This window comes from Schistocerca piceifrons, chromosome X, assembly GCF_021461385.2.
Source record: "Schistocerca piceifrons isolate TAMUIC-IGC-003096 chromosome X, iqSchPice1.1, whole genome shotgun sequence".
Lineage (NCBI taxonomy): Eukaryota > Metazoa > Arthropoda > Insecta > Orthoptera > Acrididae > Schistocerca > Schistocerca piceifrons.
In genome coordinates, this window is record NC_060149.1 from 233865832 (window position 1) to 233883279 (window position 17448).

The following is a 17448-nucleotide window of genomic DNA, read 5'->3' on the forward strand; positions in this document are numbered from 1 at the left end:
AGGTTGTCCAGCCTGTCTGTTCTAGTGGTCTCTGTGGAACTGTTCAGTGCAAATTCTCACGGACATGAAATTTGTTTCCACCTATTCCCGAGTAGGATAGACAAGTGGGAATGAGAACATCCCTCACTGTGTAACTAGTCAGCATTCAGCCTAAGTCCTGAGTTTCTGAAGTTGTGTCAGCAGCAGTGGAATTGCATCAGCAAATGTTCCAACAGCAGTTTACCAACCAACAAGAACAGCATGGAGAATAGAAAGTGACATTAGCAGCAACTGGGAACAGCAACAGCAGCAGATATTGTAGCAGCAGCTAGCAAACCAATAGCAAAACAGTGGCAGATGTTAAAACTGCTATAACAGCAGCAGCACAACAACAACAACAACAACAACAACCACAAACTACTCTGATGAAACGAAGAAGAGTTGGATGGTCTACTTGCATAATTTTTTTATTCATTGCAAGGTACGTCGAATAACTGAGCCTGATCATTAGAGTACCCTTTTACTGTTTTCTTATAACAAAATGTATGAAGCAATAAAGAAATTACGGTTGCTCTTGGGCCCCAGGAGTTTTTCTAATGTTTGTGGTTAGCTGACTGACTACTAAGGCCACCAAACCCCGGTGGTGGTGACTAGTCTCAAATTTAATTAGTGTGTTAAGCAATGTATACAAACATACACAGAATGGGCTGCAGATCCGCGAGACTTAGTATGTAAGCAGAGGTAGAGTTGCAGAAGCTCACATTAGTACTGGAAGTCACCAGTGAAGGTCAGACTTTCAGTTGGACACAGGCACAGATGTATGTTCGATTAACATGAAAATGTACTCGCTCACTGATTCATCACGGCTGTAGTACATTCAGCACAAAGTGTTGACATATGATAGGCAGTCAATGCCATTACAGGACCAAATGTCAATCCAAATGAAGAAAACAAAAGCTAGACATCTAAACTTGTGGGTATTAAATTCTTGGACAGTAACTAATTTTTTGGGACAGATACTTTTGCACTTTTTGGCTTTCAAATTCAAGACCACGTAAATATAGTTTCAACCATGATTCTATTCCAGGCATATTATTTTGTATGTGCACAGTTCACGCAACTGTTCAAAACTACATTATGGTTTGCATGGTATTTTCAAGCACACACAGCATTAAAGCTATCTGCAGCACCTAAGTTTTGCAGAGCATGCCTAGAGCCATTCACCATGCTTGATTAAGTTAAGGCAGAAGTAGATACATTAAAAATCACTGGAGTAATATCCCTGATTTCTTCTTCAGTATCCAACAGTGATTTGTACTCCCTACCCACCCCAAGTATCAATATGGAGGAAAGATCAAGGATACTTGAGCTTCATACCATGGCTGCACAGTACAATTGCAGGTATGTAATATGGGCCCATCCACCGATGTGACAGTGTCCATAAATATCATGGCACCACACTTGTCCGGCAGCTCTCACTACTCTCTGAAGCTTTCAATACTCGCCACTGATGGCAGACTGCTTTACCTGCTTACGTTTCTCAAATCAGGTCACTCTCTAGAAAATTTGTTTATGCTTTTGATGACTTTCACTGTACTCTGAACTTTTCTTCTAGCTAGCCATTCACTTTGTGAACTCCACTGTCATTGAAAAATGGAACTGACTGTTTGTTCCACAGGTTTCTGCGTTACCATGAGTGCAAGTGCTTGTAATCTGTGTTCTACCTATGCTGAGATGCACACGATATTCTTCAAGCCAGTGGCCAAATCAAATGGTAGTCATAAAAATGCCTAATGGCTCAATCAGAACATGTGGTCATTATAATTCTAATGTTAATCTCCAATTACACACAGATTTGCATCAAATTCCAAGGTTAGAGGTATTGTTAACCAGTTTGGGTCTGAAACAGATCTTTCTTATGCTTATTTACAGTTGTCTGTCAATAGCAGGACTAAACAAATTGAAGTAATTAATATGCTATTCACTAATGTACCAGTGCAGCTGATTACCATTTGAGGTTCAAAGTACCCACACAATATTTAAGACAGGCAGCCAAAACATCAGCTCGCAAGCCCTGCCCTGGTCCATGTGACATAGCACTCAGCCAGGATGAACACTTCCACCATTGTCACACCACACTGTGTGGGAGGAGGGGGACGAGGGGAAAACTGCAAATATGCTGTATTTAGATGGCAATGCAGTCGCATTGCATATAACTCTGTTTTATATTTCATACTCCTCAACAACATAGATCACAAAGAAAACAACTTTTCACTATTTTATTATTATTTTTGGTACACTGATGGCATAACATAATTTTTATCTGTTACACACTGTGGGAAATACAGACAGTCACAGACAATTTCACAGATTTTTGCACTCAGGTTGCCACGTAATAGTAACTGACTTAGTTGCGTGACAGAGAAAGGTTCTTCCACACACTTATGTTAACTGAAATATTGTAGCACTTTTGCAACCTCATTATGGAGTTGTGAAAATGCTACCTAAGGAAAACAATTTTGATGTCCTGGGCAGTTTTAACATAAAACTATTTGTGTTTGAAACAAGAGTTACAGTGCAGATCAATCAATTACATCTGCAAGTGCACAGGAGTGCTTCCAACTGAAATGGCAAATCGTCTTGAAAACAGCTTCGAAATAGATACAAGATGAGCAGTGTCCTCAAAATATTAGTAAACTATTGCTGTAATTCTTTCAAGGTTACAATGAATTTTCATATCTTTTTTTTCTCTTTAATACCATTAAGCTTAGGGAACTGGACTGTTTTTGTCAGAATGTGCCTCTTCTACAACACGATTTTCTTTTTAAATGCATCCTCATGAAATCAGAAAGAAGTTGTTTCCCATCTTGCAGTGTGTGATGGTGGGCAGTGTGCAGTCAAGTCCACTTAAAATGTGCGGTCTGTAGTCCATTCTGCATGTTCTAATTTTCATTCCTGCCCTCCCTCCTTCCTTCATAAATTCACCAATAACGAATGGTCAGCAGTGCTGACAGCACAATTCTACTGAACAGAAATGAGTTGTGTCAACCAAAAAATGGCACCCTGCAATACTAAATGAAATGGCACATCATGGCCAGCCCTGATTTAAGAGGTACCCCAACTACCAATTCATGGCATTCCAAACTTTGCAAATTGCTTAGATGACATAATGGTAATGGGGTCATGTGGGAGCAGCATTTGCAAAGTCTACTAGCATTATTTGACTGACTTAAAGTCTATGGTCTGCATTTTCAGCTATTTTCTTTTTACAATGAGTGTAAAATACTGGTGGAGCATGTTGAGTAAGAAAGAGCTAATGCTCATGCAGGTCCACGCAGCTGCGATAAACTTACCAGTTCATAAGAATGTAAAAGAGTTACAGCCATTTGTAGGAAAAGTTAATTATTACAGGCTGCCCAACTCTCCCATTTCCTCATCAATGAAGTAAAAAGGGGTTCACATTTTTTTTGGACAGAAACATGTAAGAAAGCATTTTATAACCTTAAAATAGAACTAAGAACTTCCACCTACCAATGACTTGGATACTGGCACAGTGTTATCTAACAAATATACCAATGACACATAAAAGCAAATGCATTCACTTTGAAAATGTTAACTGCAGCTCAACAAAACTTCAAAAACTGAAGTGGTGTTAAGATTCATACACAGTGTCATCAAATTTCACGTTTATCCATATGCAACAAAACTATATCTGAATGCAGATCACAAGTCCCTAGTTGCTATGTTTGACCACCAATCTAAGCTCTCTGATAACACAGCCTAATGACTGCATGAGTACGGCTTATTTCTTAGTAATTACAATTACAAAATCCACTATCGACCCAACACACAGCACGCAAATTCAGTTGCACTTTAACATGTGCCTTGCAGACCAGACAAAAATTTGACAGGCACAAAGCACAGTGTTCTGCCTTGGACATAACCAGCCATGCATCCCTGGAAAATTCCCAATCACAGCACACTAAGTAACAAAAGACACAGGCTGTAGCTTGCAGCATTAATGTCCACTAAGAAGTGTCCAGATATTTTTGAATAGATAGTGTAACAGTTCATCCGTGCCAACAGATGAAGTCCAGCTGAAGTATGTTATGGGCATGGATCACATACTCTCAACATACTGCTGCACCTGGACCAGTGAGCCCATTGTTCTTGCACAGTCATATTACAATGCAGTCTCCCACAGATGGGTTCATACATGGTGACAAATGTTTGAAGTTGTGTCTAGTCCAAACATTAGAACTGGCTGCGCAGTCATCAACCACAGCAAGCACCACAGCCACATCTCTGATTCCTCCACAACAGACTTGGGCCCATAGACACAGACACAACCACAACAAAACCACACTGCTTTCCCAACCTCCCCTATAGCCTGCCTGTCACTATCATTATACTCCTGCCCCCTAGCACCAGTGATAAAAGGGGTCACAACGACCCCCGTTGGGAACTGATGGAGGTGTAACCATTGCCATCCCCTAAGCCTCTTCTTGTTCCCACCACCGAAGACCTTCTTGACAAAGCAGAAAATGGAGTGGAAATCAAATGTTAAGACAATGAGATGTCTGCAGACACAGAGCAGCTGCTGCTGCCCACCAAGGCACTACTGACATCCATTTCCCTGCAGGTATGTCCAAGTAGTTCCCCATAGGCAATCAGTCACTACTACTACCCATGGTCCTCACACTGATATCAGATCTCGTCAATCACAACAGAAATGCCATGAGTCCCTCTGCTGGGGAATCCAGCATCTTTCTCTCACCTTCTTTGGTGGTTCAGTTGCAAATATGTCCATCTCAAGTCCTACATGCCACTTTAAGGGGGAGATGTTTAATATCTGATAGCGACTCAGATTCCCTGTCCAGCCAGAGTATTGATATTGATGCACAGTAAGAGATACTCAGACTGCCCAGTCAGTAAGCTGTCCCGTACAGCCGTGGAGGGCACAACTGATGTGTCACAACACAAGTAATAAATACTGCAAACACAGACAGCTCAGGCACTCTGTTGTCTTCTATGAAACTACAGATATCGCACCTCACATAGAGTTCTCTGCTGATAATTTATTATTGATCTCCCTATGGATCACACAATGTACACATTTATCATGCTTTACTACAATATTCTCTGTGTTCTGGATTTTGCTTCTGACCAACCATTCACTCTGCCACTGTTAACTGACTGGACCTGCCTGTCAGTTCCACCAGTCTCTGTATCACTGTCTATGTGGCTAATCACAGGCCTTGTTTCTATCAACTCACAAGACAGAAAACTCCTCAAAATGAATTTTTTTAAGCTCATGATGGGCAAGCTGTTATAACACACACATTGTAGTCCAATCACGTCAAAAACCCATTGAGTCACATATAGTACCAACACTGGTTGAGTGCTCCAACACTTTTTTAGCTTGATTTTCTCAATAAATTTATAAAATGTTGATCTTAAAGCTACTGGTGAACTATTTATTCAATAGAAAAGGAGAAACATCATCAAAACCTGCAACCTGAAGGTACTGATTAGTTGAAATGACAACTGCAGGCTGCCTGCAAAAGTTCATCTCATTTTCACTATCATGTCTATATTCACATATTGGCTTCAGGTGGTTCTCATGATGCTAGTATTCTATGGAACTTCCTGATATATCTTGTTTATCTCTTAGCGGGATCCTCTTTGTTTATGTGCAATGGTTTCAGTTTAATTTTTACCTTCATTTTGGCGTTTTAATTGTATTCTGTCTACAAGTTTGGTTTAGAGTAGATTGTGTCCTTATAGTTTTTTTTTTCCCATCCTGTTTTGCTTTCTTCATAATTTCTACACATCATTTTAGTGGTTGTGTGTTTCTTTCCATTTTATGGATGAAACAACAAGGGTACATTAAACTAGAATACGCACAAAATAAATAAGAAATTTTAAAAATTCCAGGAGATTTATTTTGAAGTCTGAGTTGCAGTTGCTATGTGGCAACATGTTAATATATATGCTCAGTCATCCTAAAGCTTGTAATGATGCAAGATTGATGGCCTATAATCTTTACTACATCCATTGACACCCATAAATAAAATTACTGATGCTGTTTTGTATAAATTTGCAGATATTTCAGTTTTTGCAGGGATCTTGTTGTATCCATATTATTTTCAGTATTAGATTTCCTTTCTTCTGATTGAAGTTTATTTGAGAATTTTGTATATAGTGTGCCCCAGAGGTATTGTCAATATTGAAGGATGTGACAGGAATGATCATTCAAAATAAAAAGTTAAGTAAACATGGGTTCTCAAAAGGCATACCTTTCTGAAACATATCTCTTCTACTGACTACTTGCTGATTGCTTTTAAGGGGTGCATTTTGAAGCTCATGTTTACTAGACCTTTTTGCTTGAAATGATCATTCCTGTCATATTCCTGAATACTGACCATTCCTCCTGGTACACCATGTATACTCAGAAGACATAATTATAACATCTCTCAAAAGGTTAGTCATCCAGGGAGTCTTATGGTCTATTAAAATAGAACTTACACCTTTGAAAGTTATCTTTGCTACATTATAGTCCTCAGTCGTACATTGGAACCAAGTGTGGCAAGCGAGTTGTTCTGAGGTATGGTTAAGTTACGGACTGTGGTGGCAATGTACTGAATTTGTTATGAGCAGCATTTGCTGTTAATGTAATTACTTCAAGAGTTTGACAAGTTTATATGAAATGATTTGTGAACTTTATGGATGTGGCATCAAAGCATATAATAAAAATGTCGAGATCTAAGAAAAGTACTTCAGTCATTTTGTAGCAAGCTCATTTTTGGAATATCTCCACGGAATTTAGCTGCCCCTGGACACTTATACCTCAGCAAGATAAGTTGAAACGATATTTTTCTTTTTTTAATTTATGAAGTCAGTACCACACATGAAATCATCTTCAATTGGATAGATTAGTAGTTTCGGCCAACATCTAGCCGTCTTCAGATATAAGCTATAAAACAGATTTTATAGTATGTTACCCACATACAACAGCTTACAGAGCTGTGCATAATATTGTAGTAGGGTTCAATAATATATTCCAATAAAACATTCTTGATTAGTGGTGGTGACACTGCAGCTTCACACTTCATCAAAATCTTTCTTAAAATGACAACACCCATGTATGACAGGTAAAAACAGCTTTTCAATCATTCATGGCCAGGGTAATTGAACAATGGTCATAAAACTGGAAATTTACATTAATATAAAGAAGATGCAGTGCAAATAAAAGAACAATATTTGCATATGGAACTATTCACTAAAATCACTTCATGTAAAAAGTTTTGTCTCCTGTAATTAATTCATGGATATACTGTAGAACCCTATTAAAATCTTACATGCAGTTCTATAAACTGTTGCATGCTGCTTACATGTGAAAAAATCTGTTTATATCTTAGATCTGAAGATGGCTAAATGTTAGCCGAAACTAGTAATCCATTCAAATAAAGAAGATATCACGTGCAATCTTGACTTCATGGGTTTCCAATCCCTCACATAAATAAAAATACGGTTGATGATCAAACAGTCTTGATCTTTTTTCTCCTTTCTTCCACCATTACTGTTATAATATTCATGCCATTGCAATAAATATGGTACAAACATAATATGCAATGCTGATAATTCATCTACACAATTCATTATTATTTACTGCTTGACAGTTGTCAGGGTTTAGGAACCTAATTTTCCTCCTTTCTTCACCTAAACCTTTCTTTATTATCTGTGAGTAATTCACTTTTTCAGATGCCATCAGCTCCAATCATTTAGGAACAGTTCCCTTTTATTCAAAACTGTATTCCCCTTCTTTTCCTAACACAATAATGATATAACAGGTGCAGAGGCTAAATGCTGTAGCTGTAATTCGGTAGGCCCATGTTAAAATTCTGTTCTAGCCTTTTAGCACCATCTCACACGGTTCCTTTCAAATGACTGAAGCCTCCATCAACGTTTAAATTAAAACTGTGCCACGAACCCCCCCCCCCCCCCCAATAATCGTGTTGTGGCTGATGTGAACACTCAACAGAGATGAACTGGAAAGAAAAAGATGTGTCAAAGGAATGGGTTTGACTCTTGAAGAAATGGTTCACGGGTGAATGGGTGGATATCAGTATCCAATGGGCACAATGTTTCGGCAAGCAACCACATTCCCATCATCAGGTGCACTGATGAACTGAGCACTGGGGGCCCCCCGCAAATATCTATTATATCTATTCCTCCCTTTCTTATGATCTGCCGTTCTATGCGCTGCCCATGCCCAGCATCTCCTCACCCACTCTTCCCACCAACACATTGCTCTGTCCTAGGTTCACGCTCAGGTACATTTGCTGTTGGCACTTCTGCTGTTCCTCCACCTGCCCCTAAAGTCAGTTTGTAGTGGAATATCTCCTTCCTAAGGCAAATTGTGGGTACCCTGACTTTAAGAAGGATGTAGCCACTCTCAGGACTGATCAGTGGTTCCCTTACTTGAATTTTGATAGATTAAATAATGACACAGTTAAATGTGTGTCAGAACCAAGGTGTGGTCATAATCTATTTTGTATAATTTGGGAAGGCTAGGTTCTGCAACTGCCAACTTGTTAGGGTGGTGGAATCCGGTGTGCCGTTGATGCTCTCTGGAACAATCTTTGACAGTTCACACCATCTGTTCTATATATGCCTGACACATTGGCAGAGTATCTGACATACGCAAGAGATGTTCACATTCTTAGTTGAGACTTTGTCAGAGGGAATACGAGCCCTATAAATGAATGTTTTGAGCATGCCATTCCTCTGTGCCCGATGGCGGCAACTGCCTGAATATGGGATCTGTTCAAAAAATTATGGAATGTTCATAATTTCAGGCCACTGGTGTGTTTGAGCAAAGTCGGTTGGCATCCCCTGCATGTGCCTGTGTTTAACGTGTAGCTGCCAAAACTTTCATTGTTGTGTGTTACTGTTCAGTACTGTATTGTTGTGTCGCACAGTTTGAGAACTTTGAGATGGCAGAGTTAGAGGAGCAATGCATCTACATTAAATTTTGCGTGAAACTCAAGAAAACCTTTACAGATACACACCAAATGATGCAGGAAGCCTACGATGATGAGTGCTTAATCCATACTCGGTGTTACAAATGGTTCACACAATTTACAAATGGTCAGTTGGAGTCAATGATGACCTTCATTCAGGACGTCTACCGACGATGCTCATGTTAGTAATGTCAACGAAACTGTGCATGCCAATTGAAGACTGACAGTCAGCAAGACTGCAGAAGAATGTAACATTTCAGCTGGATTATGTCATGAAATCCTGACACAGCATCTTGAGATGCATCGTGTTGCAGTCAAGTTCGTCGCACAGCTCATGAGTCAAGACCAAAAATACCTTTCCTCGCAATCTATGAAGAGGTTTTGGATCATGCTAATGAGAATGAGATGTTCCTTAAGATAATTGTATGGCCCCTCCAGACTTTTTTTTTAATTTCCAAAGCTGAAAATCTTGTTGAAAGGATGAAGATTTGCAATGACACACGAGATAAAAGAAAATTCGCAAATGGCACTTCGCACAATCCAGCAAGAGGCATACCAAGACTGCTTCTGGAAGTGGAAACCGCATTGGGAGCAGTGTATCAATTGTGGAGGAGAATATTTCGCAGGAGACTATGGACAGTAAGTTAAAGTAAGTGTAGAAAAATTTTGTGGACAAAGTTACAGAATTTTTTGAAAAGGCCTCGTATAAGTATAGGTTGGTGTGTGTCTTCTTCCGGTACACAATACAGCCCAATGTGCCTGCCACTCTTCATTTTAACAAGACTTCCAGAAAGGGGAGCACTCCATCCACTTTCACTTCCATGGTAAAACTGATGTTTGGGTGTATGGAACTGAGATGTATGATGAAGTAATTCAGCTTCTCTCTTCCATATAGCCATATTACAATGGTGTCATCTACATATCAGAAGAAAAAGGCAGCCAATTGGGCGGAGTCCAGGGTTTCCTCCTCAAAATGTTCCACATACATGTTGGCAAAACTGGTGGAAGTGGACACTCCATGGCTACTAGTTCCGTCTGCTCGTAGTAGCCACAGTCGAAAAAAGAAAGTACATCAACATCAAAACACGCCTAAAAAGGTTGGTCTTCTCTATGTCAAATTTACGGCCAATAAGTTCAAAGGATTCTTGTAAAGGCACTTGCACTCTAATCAAAACAGACACAAAATCAAAATTTTCGAGGACGATGGTGTCCTTAAAATTAATGCTGTTAAGGTGTCCCACAAAATCCACATAGTAGTGAATGCGATGTGAACACTTCCTGACGTAAGTGTTAAGCAAATTCTTCAGGTATTTAGTGAGTAGGTACGTTGGGGCAGCATTGTTACTAATGAGGCATAAAGGTACCCCATATTTGTGAACTTTCGGCAGTCGCTAAAGTCCCAGTGGAAATGATGCTCTGTTGCAGCTTCTTAACAACCTTGCCTGAAAAGCCAGATACTTGGAGAAGTGCCATGGTCTTCCTCTCCGCCTTCTTCATAGAATTTTGTCGATTTTCCAGTATGCACCGTCTTCCAGCAGGCCAAACATTTTCTCAATCTAATCTTTGTGAGATAGGACAACAGTTGCTTTGCCTTTGATGACTGATAAAAGTGCATATCTGAATCTCCTCTTAATTCCCATAAGGCTGCCCACTACCTGCAAAAGACAATCAGTTTCCCATGTCTTGTTCATGTGACAGCACAATAGATTTCACGATGCACTTCTTCAGCTGCTTCAGGTGAAATGCATGTGGTTGCCTGTTCCACTGCACTGATGATGTCCATGATAGGTGAGAATTTAGGAGTGGGTGCAAAACTGAGACCTTTCTTAAGAACTGAAACCACAACATCATCCAGTTGCTTGGCCGTGAGATTGCTGATAATCTTACAGGGAGCATCAGAAGGCTGTCTCTCTGATGTGTTCCAATTTTGATGTTTGATGTCTGGTGGCCTTCCTTTGCGCGGAGTTCTTTGTGGCCCACGTGACAGCACCAATCCATTTCCAGGTCCAGGAACTGAACTACTGCTCCAGCTGTAGATGTAATTTAAAAAGTTCTTTGTTAGTCGAGTCCAGGCTGCAGCAAGTGGCTAGGCTGGTGTGTTTATCAATTCTTATGGCTGCCTCTGAGTCGATGTGATGTGTTATCTTGGTGAAGTTCAGCACCAGATGTTCTTCACAGCATCTCATAAGAAATACAAATGCACTCAGCAAGTGGCTCATCTGGTGGTGCAGCTTGTCAAGTCTTTTCATGCTGCAATACATTTCCTCCCAACAGAATTATGTGATGACTCTTGTTCTGATACTTTCTTACATCAACATGAAGAAATTTTAACACAATTTGCCATTTATTAATTAAGTTACAATTTTAATTGTGAATGTACACTACTACTTCAAATGAAGTACGTATAATTATACTAAACATGAAATTGTTCACATGGAAACATTAACACTTTCACCAGAAAATGAATTCACACATTATCCACCTAAGTGCTCCATGTAGTATGTCGGTCAGGCATAAGACTACTCTGACTTTCCCTCATTTCATTATTCTGAAACTGTCTAAATAATGTGTACATTAATTATTTCAGGAAGAGGGACACATTCAGAATAAGGTAATATTTCATAATATATACTTACATTGCATTTACCACAATTCCTAATCCTGCTACCAGCATCATTGTTTGTGTTTTTATTGCATATTTCCCACTTAACATTCGATGTACTGCCAAGTACACAAAAACTGCAGTTATTAACCATATGAGCAGTATGCTTGCAAGGGCACATAAAATTTCTGAAAAAGGAAAAAAAGTCAGTACCTTCAGTTGAAACAACTACACTACTCCATATCAATAGCCAAAAATAAACCCCAACACAAATTAAACAAGTTAGAAATCATGTAATCTTCCTTAATGAATATAATGCACACAAAAGCTTTGAATAAATTACTGACATTAATTCTTTTGTAACACATTTCAACTGTTTAAGACTTCAACTTCAATGTAGAATCCTCCTGTAGAATACAGGGTACTTCAACAAAGCAAAACCATGCTCTTCACAATACAAGATATACACTCCTGGAAATGGAAAAAAGAACACATTGACACCGGTGTGTCAGACCCACCATACTTGCTCCGGACACTGCGAGAGGGCTGTACAAGCAATGATCACACGCACGGCACAGCGGACACACCAGGAACCGCGGTGTTGGCCGTCGAATGGCGCTAGCTGCGCAGCATTTGTGCACCGCCGCCGTCAGTGTCAGCCAGTTTGCCGTGGCATACGGAGCTCCATCGCAGTCTTTAACACTGGTAGCATGCCGTGACAGTGTGGACGTGAACCGTATGTGCAGTTGACGGACTTTGAGCGAGGGCGTATAGTGGGCATGCGTGAGGCCGGGTGGACGTACCGCCGAATTGCTCAGCACGTGGGGCGTGAGGTCTCCACGGTACATCGATGTTGTCGCCAGTGGTCGGCGGAAGGTGCACGTGCCCGTCGACCTGGGACCGGACCGCAGCGACGCACGGATGCACGCCAAGACCGTAGGATCCTACGCAGTGCCGTAGGGGACCGCACTGCCACTTCCCAGCAAATTAGGGACACTGTTGCTCCTGGGGTATCGGCGAGGACCATTTGCAACCGTCTCCATGAAGCTGGGCTACGGTCCCGCACGCCGTTAGGCCGTCTTCCGCTCACGCCCCAACATCGTGCAGCCCGCCTCCAGTGGTGTCGCGACAGGCGTGAATGGAGGGACGAATGGAGACGTGTCGTCTTCAGCGATGAGAGTCGCTTCTGCCTTGGTGCCAATGATGGTCGTATGCGTGTTTGGCGCCGTGCAGGTGAGCGCCACAATCAGGACTGCATACGACCGAGGCACACAGGGCCAACACCCGGCATCATGGTGTGGGGAGCGATCTCCTACACTGGCCGTACACCACTGGTAATCGTCGAGGGGACGCTGAATAGTGCACGGTACATCCAAACCGTCATCGAACCCATCGTTCTACCATTCCTAGACCGGCAAGGGAACTTGCTGTTCCAACAGGACAATGCACGTCCGCATGCATCCCGTGCCACCCAACGTGCTCTAGAAGGTGTAAGTCAACTACCCTGGCCAGCAAGATCTCCGGATCTGTCCCCCATTGAGCATGTTTGGGACTGGATGAAGCGTCGTCTCACGCGGTCTGCACGTCCAGCACGAACGCTGGTCCAACTGAGGCGCCAGGTGGAAATGGCATAGCAAGCCGTTCCACAGGACTACATCTAGCATCTCTACGATCGTCTCCATGGGAGAATAGCAGCCTGCATTGCTGCGACAGGTGGATATACACTGTACTAGTGCCGACATTGTGCATGCTCTGTTGCCTGTGTCTATGTGCCTGTGGTTCTGTCAGTGTGATCATGTGATGTATCTGACCCCAGGAATGTGTCAATAAAGTTTCCCCTTCCTGGGACAATGAATTCACGGTGTTCTTATTTCAATTTCCAGGAGTGTAGTTTACGGCATAAAATCAAATCAGTGTATACCAAGGAAATTGTTTTTAGGGGGAGCCGGATTGATCCATCTCCTCCGTGTTAATTTTAGCAAATAGAAAGAACATTTTTTCTAAAACCATTAAATATATTGCTCTGAAATTTGGACTAACATGTTCAGTGAATATTTATCTACAAAGTTATACTGCCATGTTAAGAAATATTTATTGGTTTTTGTTTTACAATTTTTTTTAACAGATGTTTATTTTTTTCTCTAAAATTTTGCACTGTTTCTTCTATAACTCTTGAATTATACAATACAAATTCATTGATATACTGTTAGCAGTTTTTGAGAAAATGTTCCTCGAAGATGAAAATTTTAAAGTTACAGGAAATGGCTTCCAAAGTTTTTTAATACATTCCTGCCCCATACGATGGGCATCCTCTTCTTTTTCCAGTGTTAGTTTCCTTTTCACTGGTCTTTTCTTTCATTTTCCTGCATGTTGTAGGCTTTTGTCTCTTCTTCCTGCACATCTTAGTCTTTCTTCATCAATCAGGCGCATTGTGGAAATGGTGGTGTGTCCTGGTTGGAAACCGAAACCTTTCAGCACATCACATTTGATAATGTTTCCTTCATTGTATGTTGCCACTGCATCATACACTCCAAAATGAAATGTTTTTATCTGTACAAACACACTTTTCGGAATCCTAATCCAAATTAAATTATTTACACTTTCGTTTGGATTTTGTGTTTTCCCATGTAAACACTTTTCCAATAAACTTGGCTGTGATAAATCTCTCAATATGGGATTAATTACATCAATTACAGCATTTGGCAAACTGCTTTTACAGGCATCTTCCTTTCCTGATTGGTACTTACACCATGAGTCATCACCTGTGGGGCACAGTACATGTTGCGGGTGCTCATTTGTTGATGCAGTATGAAAAAATAATGCCCATACTGCTCTCCTCATATGCTTAATGCTTTTTGTATTTTGCCTAATTGCTCACCCATAATACTTCTGTAATCTATCTATTGCTTGATCTGTCAATCTTCCTCTTCCTCCAAGGGTCTTACCATTACTAAGCTTCTGGGATCCTAATGTCTGCTTTAGTTTGTGCAAGTGAGCCCCCATGTGTTTCTGCACATGTCCAATGCACTCCTGTTTTTTAATGTGGATTTCATGGCAATAAGGTTTGGGTTCCTCTACAGCTTTATATCCCTTAGACTCACCATCTCCTGCATAGTTAGTGTATCGTACATTATACCACTCCTGTGATCTGGAAAAAATTGCTTTCACTCCCTCTACTTCATCGCTCCACTCGTGCCATAAAAATTTGCTTCACAGCTTTCACTATGTTCGACCTTGGAACTGCCCTTACATCTACAATGTTTTGAGAAAATAGCAACATCAATTACTTTGCAACTATCTCCACTGGTAGCTGTCACAACTCCATTTAGAGATTTATGACCTCTACGTTGCCATGATCCATCTAAAGCAACAGTTAAATCTCTACAATTCCCATTATCTGTCACAGCTTCTTCAACTGCTTTCTTCATTGTTGTTTGAGCAATATCTTCAGCAGAAGATCCCACCAATTCATTATAAAATCTAAACTTTGTTGGTGGTTTTGGGAAGTTCATAATTCCACATAACATTGTCCCTGCAGCACTGCCCTTGCCAATGCAACGCAAGCCATACACTAGCCTAAAATTTATATCATACACCTTCTTTCCACTATTACCACTATGAGGAATACTGTTTGAATTAGAAAATGAAACTTCTGCAGCACATTTGTTACACTTCAATAACGTTTTACATGCCAAACCACTGTGTGAAGTTATTTTCAATTCCAGTCCTCTTTCTTTGCAAACTTGGCATAATACATTATGTTTCAAAATATTAGAAAGCAAGGAAATGTTAATTATTTCATTCACGTAATTACTGTCACTTTCATAGTTTTCACATTTTTCTTTGCTGTCACAAAGTTTCTTGCTGGAAGAAGTTATATCACATTCATTTGGAGTAGTCGGTGAAGCAGTCTGAGCAGCATCTCCCTTCGATACAACAAAATATTTCTTCTTCCACTCATTGTGCCTTTTCTTAAGCACTCAATTGCTGAAACGGAGCATATTGATATCCACAAACCAAATACGTAAAACAGGTACGAGCAAAATTCGTCAAATACGCAGAATTGAACAGCTAAACAACACAAAGCAAACTCTACAAGTAAACACACATGGTATAGCGTTTATGTTTACTGATATGAACAGTCACTTGTCACAGAGATAAAGCCATACAACACTGGAAAACAAAACACTGTCTAATTCCACAAAGATACCCTGCTTGCAGCCAGCGAGCGTCGTCGTCAGAGGTGACACACAAAGTCGCTACAACCGTTTGCACGTCGCGTCAACTTTGCAGTGATAAAACACACTTAGAATTCACTTAGAAGAGTGAAACTTGATTTGTTTTACTCAGAAAACTCCAAATAATTTTACAATGAAAAAACCAAAAAACGTTAATTTGGTCATTTTCATTGTTCCGGCTCCCCGTAACTTTTACTGATCATTGTGATAAAAAAATTAAAAAAGGAAAAGCATTGCTGTAGTGCAGGTTCCAAATTCACAAGACTCACAAGGCAAAAATTATACAAGACAATTAAATAGAGTAATACAGAAAGAAACACATTAATGAGGATACTCACTAAGGAAATAATTAAACAGGCCAAACAAACATGACATCCAATGTCAAGTTCACAGGAATGCTTTCAGAGTCCATCAAGATAAAAGCCAGAGTCAGGCAGGAAGATGGGGGATCTTCCCCCTACTCTTTAATTACATCCTTGATAAAATGTCAGGGAATGGATATGAAAAATGAAAGGAATGGATGTAATTTGATTTGTGTACAAGAAAAAAAGGAAACAAAGACAGACTGTCTGACACGACTGTGGTAGTCAAAAGTACTCAGGTCCAGAGACGAGGCTAAGCAAGTTTACAGATCTCTCCTCAGAAGATATGTATATAACCAACATCAAGACAGCTCCTAGATGGATGACATTATGAATAGAGAAATCCCTAAGCAAAGGGATAGAAACTACTCTGACAGAAAAAGCAGCTGTGTGGACACAATGAATTTAGCATACAAGCTCATTGTGAACATCTACTAGATTAGATTAGATACACTTTGTTACATCGATCCATAAAGAGAAGATCATCAAGGTTGTAGAACACATCACAAAACAAGCATATATAACTCATATTTATAAAAAAAATATATAAGGTGTTATAACCTTTATTCACCAATAATTGCGTGGATATTCAAACACACTCACTTAGAAACAATAGCTGGTTACATGATAACAACTCAGTATCTCTTATTCGACTGCCGTGCCGTGACATGCGGCCGGCGCCGTTCATAGCCAGGTGGCGCTCCCGCACTCAGCCGAGTTGCGGAGCACCTCTATCGCCGTTTGCGCGTACTGTCGTGGCAGCACTGTTAAATGTCGTGGCACTGTCACAACACTTTTCCCCCCCCTTGGAAAAAAAAACACACTCACTTCCTTGGAGACATGGACAGTGTGGAGACATCCATGGCCTCTTGCGAGGCCCCGAGAAGATCCCGCGGAGAGACACGAGAGTATGGTCGAAAATGTCCAGGACGGAAGCTTGTGCGTGGAACGTGCCTCCTGGACGAGATGATGGGTGAAAACTCCGGAGCTGCATCCATAGGTGTCGTGGACCTGGGGGTGTGCTCCAGCGAGATGGGTCCCGGAGAAGGCGGCGTCGCGACTGGGGCCGGTTCCGGCGTACTCTGAAGCAGTAGCGACGTCGGCTGCATCAACACGTACGGTAGATAGGCAGCAGCGACAGGACTGGCTTCTCGGGCTGGTGGAGGCAAAGGAAGGGGCAGTGGCACCGGCGTGGCCACCACTCGTGGGCGCATCTGGTCATAATGGCGAACAACCATGCC

At 40.9% G+C, this 17448-nt stretch overlaps 1 protein-coding gene across 1 annotated transcript in view; it reads right to left on the bottom strand.

The window, feature by feature from the left end:
• The window catches only part of LOC124721919 (zinc transporter 2-like), an 88948-nt gene that overhangs the window by 44586 nt on the left and 26914 nt on the right, over positions 1–17448 (bottom strand). The window contains exon 4 of the mRNA XM_047247071.1: positions 11642–11795. Within this exon, the coding sequence (XP_047103027.1) occupies positions 11642–11795 (154 nt within the window). The remainder of the gene's footprint in view (positions 1–11641; positions 11796–17448) is intronic.